This window comes from Ochotona curzoniae, unplaced genomic scaffold (genome assembly GCF_017591425.1).
Source record: "Ochotona curzoniae isolate NIBS_2020 unplaced genomic scaffold, NIBS_Ocur_1.0 contig_3643, whole genome shotgun sequence".
Taxonomy (NCBI): domain Eukaryota; kingdom Metazoa; phylum Chordata; class Mammalia; order Lagomorpha; family Ochotonidae; genus Ochotona; species Ochotona curzoniae.
The window spans coordinates 6,135,795-6,151,072 of record NW_024465933.1 but is presented as its reverse complement, the minus strand read 5'-3'; the positions used below and the strand labels follow the sequence as shown (position 1 = coordinate 6,151,072).

General features: G+C 38.9%; 1 protein-coding gene across 10 annotated transcripts in view; it reads left to right on the top strand.

Annotated features, from left to right (window-relative positions):
- TRIP12 (thyroid hormone receptor interactor 12) overlaps positions 1–15,278 on the top strand; it is a 127,308-nt gene that overhangs the window by 72,794 nt on the left and 39,236 nt on the right. For 5 of the 10 annotated variants that reach the window (XM_040982850.1, XM_040982852.1, XM_040982849.1 and 2 more), the window contains 11 exons: positions 1,033–1,116; positions 2,233–2,328; positions 4,870–5,018; positions 8,017–8,052; positions 8,133–8,228; positions 9,286–9,378; positions 9,547–9,708; positions 12,041–12,109; positions 12,204–12,369; positions 14,086–14,203; positions 14,310–14,469. In XM_040982850.1, coding sequence (XP_040838784.1) covers positions 1,033–1,116; positions 2,233–2,328; positions 4,870–5,018; positions 8,017–8,052; positions 8,133–8,228; positions 9,286–9,378; positions 9,547–9,708; positions 12,041–12,109; positions 12,204–12,369; positions 14,086–14,203; positions 14,310–14,469 — 1,229 coding nt within the window. The remainder of the gene's footprint in view (positions 1–1,032; positions 1,117–2,232; positions 2,329–4,869; positions 5,019–8,016; positions 8,053–8,132; positions 8,229–9,285; positions 9,379–9,546; positions 9,709–12,040; positions 12,110–12,203; positions 12,370–14,085; positions 14,204–14,309; positions 14,470–15,278) is intronic. The other 5 variants (XM_040982856.1, XM_040982858.1, XM_040982854.1 and 2 more) reach the window with 1 other exon arrangement.

The following is a 15,278-nucleotide window of genomic DNA, read 5'->3' as shown; positions in this document are numbered from 1 at the left end:
TATTTTAATTTTTAAAAATGTTTGTTTATATATTTGAAAGGCACTGTTAGGTAGCAAAATATGCAGATTTCTAATGTCTGTCTGTCACTCCCCAAATGACTGCCGTGGCCAGAGTTGGGCCTGTTTGAAGCTGGAACCCCAGCATTCAATGCAAACCACTTTGCATTACTTCCAGACACATTAGTAGGTACCTGGATTGGAACGGGAGTAACTGGAACTCGAACCATAGGAGATGGTGGTGTTGCACGTGGAGGCTACTACATTGCAGTGGTGACCACTTATTTAAGATTTATTTGGGGCTGACACAGTGGCATTAAACGCTAGTCTAGGCCATGTGCGTATTGGTTTGAGTCCTGGCTGCTTCACATCTGATGGCAGGTCTCTGCTTATGCTCTGAGAAAGCAGTGGGGAAAGGTGCAGGTCCTTGGGTCTGTACCCATGTGGAAGGCTCAGAAGCTCCTGACTCCCACCTTCAAGTCAGTTCAGCTCATCTCTGGCTGTTATGGCTGTTTAGTGGGTGAACCAGAGGATGGAAAATTTCTCTCCCTGTCTCTCTTCTCTATGTATATCTGTCTTAAAATGAAAATTAGTAAATCTTTAAAAGAAAAAAAAGCAATTTACTTATTTTAAAGGCAAAGTGGCAGAGACAGAGCATGGAAAGGGTTTGGGAGATGGCCGTGGTGGCCAGGGCTATGCCTCTCTGAAACCAGGAGCTCAAAGCTTGATCCTGTTAATCCCACAGGGATATCGGTAACCCATGCACTTGGGCCATCTCTGCTTTCCAAGTCCCAATAGCGGGAAGGTACCTGTATTCCTGTGCTTGTGTCACAAACCGCAGCTTATTATGCCACAACACCAACCCTTGTTGTGATATCAAAACAGTTTGGATGAAGTCTATAATACAAAAACTGAGTGTGCAGTAGGAAGGAAGACAAGCGAATTGCCTTTACTGACTATATTCTGTGAAACTTTGGTTATAGTAGATTTCAATTGTTTGTCTCCTATTGCTAACCTTGTCTCCCGCTGCCCCAGCTTCTAGTTCTGTTGCAGGGGCTGTTGGCATGGCCACTTCTGGGGAGAGTGAATCTGATGATTCCGAGATGGGGCGATTGCAAGGTAAACACTGTTACTGAGCCTGCACGGCTGTCTGTTACTACTGTTTATGGAAATTAGTTCAGAAAATGTTTGAAACATAATCTGGTGGTGTCCGCACTTAAAAAAGGCTTTTCTAAGAGTTGATTTGGAGTTAGAAGATGAGCTATAAATTGCTTTTTCATTTTAGAGGAACTCTTATGCATGAGTACTTTGAAGAAGTTACTGGAAAATGGAGATAAAATTAGGTGTGTTTTGGTAATAAAGATCTTGAAATCCATGTATTGCTTTTTCACAAAATGCATTTCCCACCAACTTTTGAAAACATATCATACTTGCTGATTTCAAAATTTCTGCCACAAGATGAATACTCCAGTTTTCCACAGACTTTTCAGAGCATCTTTATGTATTTATTTTTATGTTAAAAGTGTAGTTTTCCTTGTGATTTTCTGTAAAGTTGATTTAATAATAAACATCTTCAAAAATTGTTTGCTTAATAATATATTCTCTTAACTGATAGTTTACTGATGTCAGCTGTACATGATTTTTAAGCCTATATGCTGATGATTTAGAAGAGGGTATGCATTTCAATTTTGTTATTGATTTAAAATAGATTTCTGTTGTGAGACTTAGAAGAAATGTTATTTGTATGGTGTCACTGCTTTGATGCTTTTGTGAGAACTGAAGACTATATCTTATACTAAGAATGTTTATACACAGATGGCATTTTTTTAAGCATTTCTTTTTAGAAGTGAGTATCAGTGTTTTGTACTGTGTATGTTAAGAGAGGGTGTCCTAACAGTACCTAATTGGGCTATAACAGGGAAAAGAAAGCATGTGTAAATTAACATGTAATTTCTTCAAAGTAAATATTTGCATTGAAATATTTATTAGGCTATTTATACAATTATTACCGCACTGATGGTTAATCTTTCCATAAACCCCTGGAGTACTTGGTACTGGCACATGTATATTTTAATTTAGATTAATTGTGCTAATATGTTAGAATGGTCTAGAAAATTTAACAGATTCTGTTGATATTCAGATTGGAAAGTGTCATTGACTAAAAGTACATTATGTCAGAAGAATTAATCAATTGCATTGGATCAACTACTCTCTTCTCACCTCTTTCTCCTTTAGCTTTATTAGAGGCCAGGGGTCTTCCTCCTCACCTGTTTGGTCCTCTTGGTCCTCGGATGTCACAACTTTTCCATAGAACGATTGGCAGCGGAGCTAGTAAGTGGCTACTTGGAAAGTTTTTCCTTTCCTAAAATCCTGTACTGATTAGGAAACTGCTGTTTTGGCTAACTATCTGGTGATAAAGGAGTTTTGAATGAATTTCAACCAGTTTTTTAAAATGGGCCTTTGCATTTTGTCTGAGAGCAACTGTAAGGTCTTAGTTTTTATTTTTAATTATTGAACTAGGATCGTTACAACAAAATGAGTTTTAGAGAAAATTCTTTAGTTTGATCTACAGAGATGTAAAGGTTTTACAACTGGCAATTATGGACTCTTACTTCATTGCTTACATTGATTCCAGTTTTAGGATTTTTGTATTTTAATGAAAGTTCGCTCATTAGTTAGTCATGAGCTTGAGAGGAAAGGCATCAGCACAGAATCACTCGTCATTATTCATCAGATTAATGAGTTATGAGATTTTAATAATAAAATGGCTGATACAGTAGTTACTCTTGAGACTTCAGATTAAACTGAGAATACAGCTTTAGTATAGTCACAAATTTACACAAATTCTTTTTGGTATATATTGTCTTTATTTAAACTTTGGGGTTGTGGGGGGAATCCAGCATTGATGTTTCTATAGAATCGATATGCTGTTTATAGATTTCAGCATTGTTTAAGTTCCGATATTCTGAAATGTTACTGATGTCTTTGATCTTTCTGATGTATGGTAGATAACATGCCATCAAACACACTTTTTAAAATGATGTCATATATAAACTTGAGTATGTATCAGGCATTTTGTGTAAAAGAACTGAGGAGTTCTATGATGATCTGCTACCACTGTTTCTTTGTTTAATAGAAGAGATCATTGGCAATCAGTTTATTTCCAGTCAGAACTTGACCTTGTTCTGACCAGCATTGCAATTTTGTTAAGACTCATTTCGCTTTTGGCTCATCACTATTTTTCTATTGTGGGTCTGTAAGGAGTTTGGGAACCTTGGCAATCCCTGCTCCTCTGACTCGACAAATGAAGCCGTTTGAGAATGTGGCAGATGTCTTTGGAGGCTCTTAGTGTTCCTGGTTCTCTGTTTGAGGCCCCTTATTCTAGTGCTAGTTCAGCTTCTAGACTGTGGGACCGAAGGAGTGTTTTCCCTCTCATTAATGCTTCTTACGTGGCCCCTGTTTCTTGTCACGGTTCCGGTGCTCAACCGATGTCTGGTGGGGAGTGTCAGTTCCATGACTTAGCCTCTTCTGACTCCCAAGGGCACTGTGGCTAACACTCTCCCTTCCTCTGTATCCGGAGTCAGCATACTGCGCCTCAGAGGACAGTGCCAGCCTCCTGTTTATTTGTAGGAGATCACAGAAACAACTAAAATTTTTGGTTTTAGTGTGAATTCATAGTGTGTATATATGGACAGTTTCTAAGTATAATGCCATTTTAGTACTTCATGGGATTGAAGTAGAAAAGTTAAATACACACAGAATAGCTAAACATGGTGTAAGAAGAAAAACAATGCTTGAACATAACGTCACATCTGAAAACTGACTGAATTAATTATGGCTTCAGGTAGGAAAGTCTTTGAAAAAGGAAACAAGTTTATAGACTTCACCTTTTGAATTTCTTCATTTTAATGTCAGTTTATTCCCTTATGGGGGTGAGTCTTGGTGTTTTTCAATTGTTTGTGTAACATAATTGTGTCTTAAAAGTAAGCAAAAGTCCTCTTGTACTCAGCATCTGCACAGTACATGGGAAGATGTAAATTCCTATAATTTTGCTGTGTTTATATAATGTTTTGTTCAGGACATTATCATTTGTATTTATTTTCTTGCTCTTTCCTCGTTACATACATTTATCATAGTACAAATATTTAGTGTTGCATTTCCTGTGGAGGCTCACTTTTTTTTCCCTGGCCTTGATTTTTTTTTTTTTTTTTTTAATTTTATGGCACAATCCCATAAGATCTGTGATTTTCCTACTCCCTCTCTAAATTCCCACCCCCTGAGTAATTTTCCCCATATTATCACAATAGTATAGTCCTTCATGAGCAGTTGTAAGTCCATCAGTCTGTTATTTAAGTGTGCCCTGACATTTGTGGTACAGACTATGTCAGTCCAGTATCCCATTGTCTAGTTATGTCCAACAGTGCCATTGGGAGTCCATCTTTGATCTGGGCATAGAGATGCACTCTGCACTGTATCTTCACATCTGAATGTTAGTCTGTTACGCCATCACTATCCATTCTCTTAAGTGAGAAGTCATGAAGACCACCATTGTTTAATATGTGTTCAGTGTACCAAGTTTTTGCTTACTCTGTGAGTTTAAAACAAACCTGTTAGTATTATTAGTTGTATATTAATTTTGTGGATATTTTAATTTTATGGCTGAAATATTTTTTGAAGAGATAGGTAAGTCACTGGGTTGCATTAAGACAGAGCAGATCCAGCTAACTTAGCTCTGTTTGTTGTATGTGTTAGTAATGTATCTTGACCCTGGTGTAGATCAGTCTTTTAATTGGAGTCCAAGGGAATGAGTCACACCTTACCTCCTGGTGATAATTTTCTCAGAAATTTAAACATTATTTCCTTTCTGTGAAGGTTCTAAGGCCCAGCAACTTCTACAAGGACTGCAAGCCAGTGACGAAAGCCAGCAGCTCCAGGCAGTTATTGAAATGTGTCAGTTGTTGGTCATGGGAAATGAGGAGACACTGGGAGGATTTCCTGTCAAGAGTGTTGTTCCAGCTTTGGTAGGCATACGTTTTTCCCCTTGTTGTACCTTTCTTACTCTTTGAGTGTATGTGTGGCTATTGTGACTTTAGAAATGAATAGAATTATGACTGGACTATATGACTTGGTGCTTTTATTTTCACATGTATAGATAATGTAATTATTAATGATGGGTTGGTAAATGTTTCTGAGCCATTTTTTGACGGATTGGCATCTGATCTTTCATACTTCAATGTAATTGGTTTTACATTATTTGCCTTAATTTTTACTATAAAAATGATTACACTTCCTTACTGAGCCACTGGGGAATTATAAAAGAAGCTCACCTTGGTTTTCCTGTGTGGATCAGAAAGCTTTGGTTTAAGAAAACAACAACAACAACAAAGCTTTAGTATTGGAGCAGAGCAGTCCATAAACATTGTGGATCATTCCAGCTTAAAAGATTTTATCGTAAGCAAAACAAAGGAAGGTTGGGAGCAACAAAGATATTTCAGTGATTCTTCAGTGTACATGTGAGCTGAACTGCTATTGTGGGTGCTTGGTATATATTTACATCTTAATTGTTTTTACACTTTTGCATGCGAAAACAAGACACTGTATTCGCAAATGTAGGCCCTTTATCAATTTTATAATTTTTAAATAGAGGCTTGACAATGGTTTTCTGCAAAATTGAAGAAACTGGCTATAAGTAAGAATAAAACTTAAGTCTGACTCAAACACTAATAAAAGTTAATAATTATCATTACAGTTATTGAATGTTTTGTTTGCAACATTAAAATCACATGTTTTAACATACCCAGTCAAAGTGTCAAAAATGAAAATGTAGGGCCTAGTGTGATGGCCTAGCAGATGAAGTCCTCACCTTGAATGCACCCAGATCCTACATGGGCACTGGACCTAATTTCTGCAGTCTAGCTTCCCATCCAGCTCCTTGCTTGTGGCCCGGGAAAGCAGTTGAGGATCGCCATTAGGCCTTGGAACCCTGCACCCGTGTGGGAGACCAGAAAAAGGCTCCTGGCTCCTGGCTTGGGATTGGCTTGGCCAATGCGGCCTCTTGGGGAGTGAGTCATCGGACAAATGATCTCCCTCTCTTGTCTCCTCCTCGCTGTATATGTGCCTTTCTAATAAAAATTAAATCTTAAAAAAAAAAAGAACTGTAGTTAATATATCAGATTGTCTTATTAGAGAACAATGGCAACTTTTATGCCCTATGAGATATCAGATGGCATAATCTTCATTCTACTTAATTGTAAAGGAGGCCTGGTTTTGTGAAGGTTGTTAAAGCATAGAGCAGTTTAGTCATTTTCTGCCACTCAGACCTACAAATAATAAAAGCAAGTAATCCTGTTTAGTCCATTCTCGTTAAAGATTGTCATGTTTCATGAAAATGCTGTTAGTCTTCACAGTTTGATTTTGCTTTACCAAAATCCAGTTTCAGATTGCTGATTGGTTTAGGAAATGGCTTTCATTATGTGAATTTAGACTTTCTGTTAATTGAAATGTGAAGAGCTGCGCTCACCTTATGCTTTCTGTAGTTAAAATGTAGTTCTTAAATGGGGAAGCCATTTGTGTACGCAGAAATGCTGACACAATTCAATTCACCAATTCACTAGTTGATGCAGAGAAAGAGTCTGCTCCCCAGATTGCAGCAATAATCAAGTCTGGACCAAGGCAACACCTGGATTAGGAATTCATCCTGCTCTCCCCTATGGGTTCTGGGAAGCTGGGTCAGAGCAGAAAAGTCTTGTCCCAAACCCAGCACACCCTTAGGATCAGCCCGGAAGGCACTGGATCAGTTTGCTGTGCCACAACGCTAGCCACTATTTTAGACATTTAATTGAAGGGTGGATTTGGTTCATTAAAACATTTCCATTAAACTTAAAACAGTGAGTGATTATCATCTCCTTGAGATGGCAACTTCTGGGCTGGTGTTGTGACATAGCAGTTAAGGAAGGTGGCTACAATACCTACATCCTGTATGGGCATTGTTCCAAGTTGTGGCTACTGCATTTCTAATTTGGCTCACTACTAATGCGTCTGACAAAGTAATGGAGGATGACCCAGGTTGGCAAGGCCTAATGGGATGCCTGGGAGATGCTCCTGCCTTCAGTCTGGCCCGGTGTTGCCTGTTGGGACCATTTGTGGTGTGAACCAGCCCAATTCTCCCTCTTGTGTTCCCTTCTCCTTCTCCCTCCTTTTTTTTTCTCTCCTCCTCTGCCTTGCTCTGCCATGGAGGTAGAGGTTTTAAAATGGAACCTTTGATGAATACAGCTGCTTTAGGAATGTATAACTTTGTCAGTTTTTCCTTTTTCTTTAATAAGTGATGTGGCTGAAATCTGATTGATTTGATTTCTAAAATAATGTTAAGATCAAGATATTTAAATTCACTTATGAGTAAGAGGGGTCCTTGGAAGGTTTGTGAAAAAATTTCACTATGAAAACAGTTGCATGAATTTCAAATATTTTGCCCCAAAGTAACATTACTTAATTCCATTCTTTGAGCCCTTTGAATTACTGGAGTCTGGAGTAATTATATTAATTTGTCTTACAGTTCAGTTTGTGGTGCATGATCAGTCTTGTGTTTAAAATGCATTGACCTGTATGTGTGCTGACTGTTGCTGGTTCAGCAGCTGTCAGTGCATTGTCCTTCCTCACTTACTTAGGAGAGTGTGTAATGACAGGTGAGTTCTCACCGGTCTGATAAAGGGTTTCTGAAAGTGTTGAGAAACACCAGAAAGCTTGCTTGCAGATAGTAGGAAAGCTGTGCTTCTAACTTGGATCATGAACTGCTCCTTTTCCCGCAGCATACATTGGATCCAAAGGGCCAAGAGAAGAGCCACCCTGAAAGTAATTGTTTCTTACATATGCCGGATAGATTTTATCTTGATTTTATTTTTTGGTGATAAGTTTTTCGTAATGCTTTACATTCCAGCAAAACTAAGAAATGAATAAATAAATTCAGGGCTTTGCTTTAAGAATATAGCTTCTATATAACAAACTTTTTATCTTTTTTAACAGATAACATTATTGCAGATGGAACATAATTTTGATATTGTAAGTATAAATGGATACTTTTTGAAACATGCTGAATGTACATTTTGAGTTTCTATGAAGCAAGTATCCTTGTTTTCTAGATGAACCATGCTTGTCGAGCCTTAACATACATGATGGAAGCACTTCCTCGATCCTCTGCTGTGGTTGTAGATGCTATTCCTGTCTTCTTAGAAAAGGTAATTCAGAGTGGGCTTGGGCTCAGCAGAGCAGATGCCTGTGTCCCGTATGGGAGGACCTGAACTGCTTCTCACTTCTCCACTTCCGACTCCCCATTCCCAATTGCTGTCAGTGCCGTCCTGGGAGGCAGCAGGTGATTGCTAACTTTGGGGCTCAGCCTTCTTTTGGGGAGACTTGGATTGAGTTTCTGGCTTCCAGCTCCTGCTTGGTCCAGTCCTGACCCTGCAAAGCACTGGGGAGTTAACTGGGAAGAATGGAGTGTTTGTTTTGAGTTTGCATGCTGTCTGAATCTGCTTCTAAATGAAAGGAAAAATAAAGGCAACTCTGTCTTTGCTCAGCTCGTCCAAAAGTAGACATGTGGAATCAACCTTTGAATTTTGAAATTCTAGCTTCCAAAATCTGTTTTAATCCAGGATTCTGGAAAAATATTTATGTTCAACAGACTAATGAAGTTGCAGCTAATAAATCATTTATAAAATCAGCTTGGTTTTAATTTTTCCATAATTTATATAATTATAATGCTCACATCTGTATGTTTCAAAAAAGAGCTTAGCGCTTGCTGTGCAAGTGTCACCTTTAGGAAGCATCTCACAGAGGCGAAGAGCTGCTTAATAGCATCATCGTCCAGCTCCAGAGGACCAACTGCCTTGCTCAGGATCAAAGGGTCAAGTCAGTGGTGAAGGGAATTTTTTATGTGATCTATGGTAGATTGTGTTTGGCTTGCGTTATGGACCTTTTTTATCTAATGCATACAATTTACATTTATATGATAAGCTTATAGTGTAAAATTTAACATGTGTTTTAAAATTAATATAAAACAATCCATATATTTTAAATATAAAGATGTAAAGTTATGTTATTGGGCTAATTGAGCATCTTAGAATTATTAGAAGGAAATTTGATTGTACATCTAACTGAGGTTCATTAGTGATTTCCTATTGTGCGTTTCATGTTGTGAGGGAAATTATAGGTAAATATGGTGCTTATTCATGCAGAAGATAAACTTCTGGATAAGACTTCAGCGATAACCTTAAGTTACTGTTGACGTGTTTGCAGCTGCAAGTCATCCAGTGCATTGATGTGGCAGAGCAGGCCTTGACTGCCTTGGAGATGCTGTCGCGGAGACACAGTAAAGCCATTCTGCAGGCGGTGAGTGTTCTGCGTTCAGTGCTGGGTCTCAGATTGGCTCCTTGGTTGTGCTGGTTCTGAGATAGGTGTTGTTTCCTAGTGATTTCCTAAGCTTCTTAGTAGTTACTTTTTATTTTTGTGTTTCTGATAAAAGGATTTTTCTTCATCTAACAGTTTTCTATATTGTAGGGTGGTTTGGCAGACTGCTTGTTGTATCTCGAATTCTTCAGCATCAATGCCCAAAGAAATGCACTAGCAATTGCAGCCAATTGCTGCCAAAGCATCACGCCAGATGAATTTCATTTTGTGGCAGATTCCCTCCCCTTGCTTACCCAAAGGCTAACTCATCAGGTAAAGTGGGAAGCTCTTTTATTATTGCTTTTAAAAATTGATCATTTTGGGCCCGGCGCGGTGGCGCAGTGGTTAAAGGTCCTCGCCTTGCATGCCCGGGATCCCATATGGGCGCCGGTTCTAATCCCGGCAGCCCCGCTTCCCTTCCAGCTCCCTGCCTGTGGCCCGGGAAAGCAGTCGAGGACAGCCCAAAGCTTTGGGACCCTGCACCCGCGTGGGAGACCCGGAAGAGGCTCCTGGCTTCGGATCGGCATAGTATTGGCCCGTTGCGCTCACTTGGGGAGTGAATCATCGGACGGAAGATCTTCCTCTCTGTCTCTCCTCTCTGTATATCCGCCTTTCCAATGAAAAAATAATAAAAATAAATCTTAAAAAAAAAATTGACCATTTTAACTGACGTTGAATAAGATATATCTTATTGGAAGGCTTCTGCATGCTTTCTTCTATGTTATCCAGTCATATCCAGTTAAATGAGGCTGAAATGGCCACAATAGTAAAGCTGGACCAAGGTGAAGCCAGGAGTCTGGAGCTCAATTCTGATCTCATGTGTGTGGCAAGGATCCCAGGATGGGGCCATCTTCTGATGCTTTTCTAGGCGTGTTAGGATGGCACTTACACCAGTGCTTGTGTCTTACAGAAGGGGAAATTAGACAGATAAGGGATTTAATATAACATAGAAAATGCTCTAAACCACCCCCAATGATCATTAAAATACCCCAAAGTATTTTTCTTTTAAAATGATTAAAATAAAATAATGCTATTCATTTTTTCTTAGTGAAGTTTTAATATATACTTGACTTAAGGTGCTGTTTCCTTTCTTGCACTAAAAATATGTTCTCTTGTTTTGTGACAAGTAGTTCCATATGATGCTCTTAAAACTATAACAAAGTCAGAGATTTCATAACTGTCTACTATTTGTAGCACATTTCTAGACGTCATAATGTCATCAAAGATGTTGGCCTTTTATAATTGAATTATTTTTATAGAAATAGAATGTTTACATTTGATGTTCACTTAAAAATTTTAAAAAGCAAGAACACATGAAGCAGTAAAACAATTTTTGTCATATATAAAATCCTTTTTATTATGATTAGTTCTGTAGTCTCAAAGAAACTACTGCTTTAAAGTGAAGTGTGTTTCTGGTTTTTTGTTTTTGTTTTTGTTTTTTTCCCTGGAGACCTTTTCCTGGTTTTCTGAAAAACTAGCTTTTTTGGTTTTGGTTTTGTATATTTAAAGATTGATTTCATTTTCATTTGCAAGGCAGAGGAAAGACAGATCTTCCATCTTGTGTTCAGTCCACAAATGGCTGAAATGGCTAGAGCTGGGTCAATCATGGCTGTGCCAGGAGCTTTTGTGTCTTTCTCATGGGTGCAGGGACCCAGTGAGCAATCCTCCTCTGCTTTGCTGGGCCACAAGCAGGGAGAGCAGATTCAGAAGTGGAGCAACTGGGACCCAAACCAGTGCTTGCATGGGTTGCTGCTGCCTCAAGCAGAGGCTTAACCTACTGTGTTATGGCATGTTCCTTCTAGTGTATTCTTTTAATATGTACACGCATAGGACACACATAACAAATGTGTGCTGTTCTTTTTTAAATGTTGGGTTATTTGTTTGAAAGAGAAAGTGATAAAGTTGAGGAAGAGAGTGAGAAATGGAGCAATCATCCATCTAATGGTTCACGACCCAAATGGCCACAATAACTGCGACTGGGCCAGGTCAAAATGGGGAACGCATCTAAGTCTCCCATTGAAAGGCAGGAGTCTGAGCATTTCAGCAGTCCTCGGTTGCGTTCGCAGGTGTGTTAGCAGGGAGCTGGGACACCAGGACTTAAACATTGTGCCATGTCTTCCATGCAGTTGTCTATGTCCATGGGGGATTGAGTCTAGGACACACTGGTGAATCTGAAGCCAGCAGATGGCTCATGTGCCTGTATACCTCTGAATCACATAACCGTATATCATCAATGTCAACTTTGTAGTGTATACATGTTTAAATATAAATATTTCTGCCTGGATGCTTTAAAATGGAAGGATATTTATCTTTGGTGTCAGTTTTGTTCAGGTGTTGAGATCACAGAAGTAAAGTGTTTGTCATTTTCTCTGTGTTTAATTTTGCTTTTCTTGTGAGGTTTTCCATGGAGGATAGGGGTAATTCTGTGTTTTATTCTCTTTGCTTTGAAATTTTGATATTACTGAATGTATCTTGTTTAAACTCCTTGCTCTTCAAGCTAACATCTGCTGAGTGATTTAGAGAATTTGGGACTAGATAATAAGACAGTGATGCATGAGAATAAAGAATGGCTAATGTTGATAAACTTTTTCCTTTTACAAAATAGGACAAAAAGTCAGTGGAAAGCACTTGCCTTTGTTTTGCGCGTCTTGTGGACAATTTCCAGCATGAGGAGGTAAGAGGTAGTATTTTTTAAGTTGTTGAATTGTGGAATAATTTTCTTTATACAGTAATTTTATTACAGTTGTTTTTTCCTTGTGTTTGTGAAGAATTTACTCCAGCAAGTTGCCTCCAAAGATTTGCTCACAAATGTTCAACAGCTGTTGGTGGTGACTCCACCCATCTTGAGTTCTGGGATGTTTATCATGGTGGTTCGAATGTTTTCTCTGATGTGTTCCAACTGTCCAACTTTAGCAGTTCAACTAATGAAGCAAAGTAAGTCCTTTTTTTCTATCATTCTACCTTAAAACAGAGGTTTGCTTGTTCCTCATTAATTTGTTGTAAAAGTCATTATAAGGCAAGCAAGCAAAGGAGCATTATTGCCAATACATGTATTGAATAGCCGAGCTGGAAAATAATAACATGTAATTAATATGTATTGGAACAATAAGTTTCCAACATAGAGGTTAAAAACCTACCATTTGAGCCCAGTGCCAGAGCCTAGTGGCTGAAGTCCTAGCCTTGCAAGTGCCAGGATCCCATATGGATGCCAGTTTTTGTCCCAGATTCTCCACTTCCATTCCAGTTCCCTGCTTGTGCCCTGGGAAGGCAGTGGAGGACTGCCAAGGCCTTGGGACCCTGCACCCATGTGGAAGACCAACCCAGAGAAACCTCTTGGCTGCTGGCTTAGGATCAGCTCAGCTCTGGCCGATGCAGTCACTTTGGGAATGAGCTAGCAGATAAAAGATCTTTTTCTCTGTATATCCTTTCTGTAAATCTGACTTCCCAAAAATAATAAAATTTAAAAATCTTAATAAAGAAATGAACAGCCTAATCTTCATGGTTTTAAAGCTAAGGACCAAAGATTACTTATCTTTTTAGGAGAATTCTGAGCTTTGTATTATGTCATTTTTTTTGCTTATAAGATAGTTCTTTGCATCCATTTCAGATTTCTCTTACAGATTATCTGGTTCCGGAATGCTTTTTTGATAGAGCTTCAGAATGCATATTTTGTTGTGATTATTTCCAAGACATATTTTTATGTGATTGAAAATTTGTGTGATTTAATATTCATCATTCTAGTGTCTATTGATGTCCCCTTGAGAGGGTCAGTGATGGTATTCACTGACAAGGTAGTCCTGGGTTCCATTGTCTCAAGGCAGCATACTTAATAATGCAGCATTTTTATTAGGAGGGAACTTAGTTTTAGATTTAGTTTCCTTTCTTTTTTTTTTTTCAAATTGACACATGTAAAGCTTTGGAAGAACAGTGTTGTTATGGTCTTCTTTGAAAAGCTTGTTGTGGTGGCGGTGAAAGTTTCTAAGGTCCGCCTTCTGAGGAGTGCTGTTAGCAGTGTTCCGTCCTCCTTCTGCCTGAACAGTGGCTAGGACAGGTCCAGCTGCTAGAACAATCAGTGTATAACCTAAAACGGTAAGCTCCCTAAACCTTACGTAACGCACATTGTCTTGGAGTTTGAGACAGTTTCTTTTCTTTTCACGTTTCTGAATACTAGTTTGGGAGATGCTGCTGCACATTTGTTGCTTTAAGCATTTGAATTTTCTGTTTCTTTTAGTGTCGTGCATATCCCAGCTCTTCTGCATTCTGTAGGCATTTTGCCAGTTATTCTTTGTAGAGATTGCTGGGTTTTTAAAAAAATATATCTCAAAGGAAGCTTGAACCTGTTCTTTTTTTATATATATATAAATAATTTTGGATGTGTAATTCCATATTTCTCATTATTGATAGTTACAAAACTATACCTTAAGAAATTGCTAGAAATTTATAGCCACTATTTGTGAATGTATGTATACAGACACACGCATGTATATAAGCATTGCCGTGTGAAATTCGCAAAAGGAGAAAGGTGATCTACAGATAGCTTCTTCTATGTTTGTGTGATAGCTTATTTTGACCTCTTGTTTTTCCTTCTGGGGTGGGTGTCTGAGTGGCCCAGGCCTGCTAACGCGCATGCTCTTTGTGCTTGGCTTGCAGACATTGCAGAGACGCTTCACTTCCTCCTGTGTGGTGCCTCCAATGGAAGTTGTCAAGAGCAGATTGACCTTGTTCCCCGGAGTCCTCAGGAGCTGTATGAACTGACCTCTCTGATTTGGTAATAATTGGACTGAAAACAGATCTGTTGTTTGACTTTATAGGCGTAACGTTTACTCCCAATTCAGGAAGCCACTTATTAAAAATAATTACACTTTTTTTTACAGTGAGCTTATGCCATGTTTACCAAAAGAAGGCATTTTTGCAGTTGATACCATGTTGAAGAAGGGGAACGCGCAGAACACAGATGGTGCGATCTGGCAGTGGCGTGATGACCGGGGCCTCTGGCATCCCTATAACAGGATTGACAGCCGGATCATTGAGGTAGTAGTTTCATCGTACCGTTTAAATGTATCTACCTTGTTGGACAGTAGGTGTAGGGATTGAATGGGGAGGTGGATTTGTACACTTCAGCACACTCAGTTTTGAATTAACCCGAGATTCTCATTTTGTCTCCTGAGAAGAAGGTCCTCATTTCTATTGAGGCCAGAAAACATGGGGTTTGTAGTCCTGCTTCTGCTGCTAGCTTCCTGATTGTTGTGGAGCAAGTAATTTATATTTTTTCCAGTTTCCTTATCTGTGAAAGGAAACATTAAAAGACTGCATGTTTTCAAAAATATTTCTACTTTCTATCCAAAGATGTCTGCCCCAAAGCAAAGTTCTATATGCTGCTCAATATTTTCTAAGAGCAAAAGCCTTGAAATAAATATTGAGCTCTAAATTGTGATGCATGTGTGTGCTCATGAGATATATGATTCAGTTAGAAACTCAGCAAAATAAATTTATCAAAATGTAAATGGCAATATTCTCTGGCCGTTTTATGTGTGATTTTTGTAAAAAGATTGATTCATTTAAAAGGCAGAATTCACAGGAGCACTACAGAGAGAGGAAGCAGAGATCATTTGATTTTCCAATTACTGATCATCCCCCAAATATTTGCAGCAGCCAGCACTGAGCTGGCCCGTCTGAAACTCCAGCTGGGCCTCCTTAGCAGGTGCCACCTTCCACTTTGAGCAGGCACATTAGCAGGAGCTGGAGTGGAGTATTGCAGCCAGGACCCAGTGTTTCATGTTGGAATGCCATTGTTGCAGGTGGCTATCCAGGCAACTGGGCCACAACTCTGGCCCCATTTATTT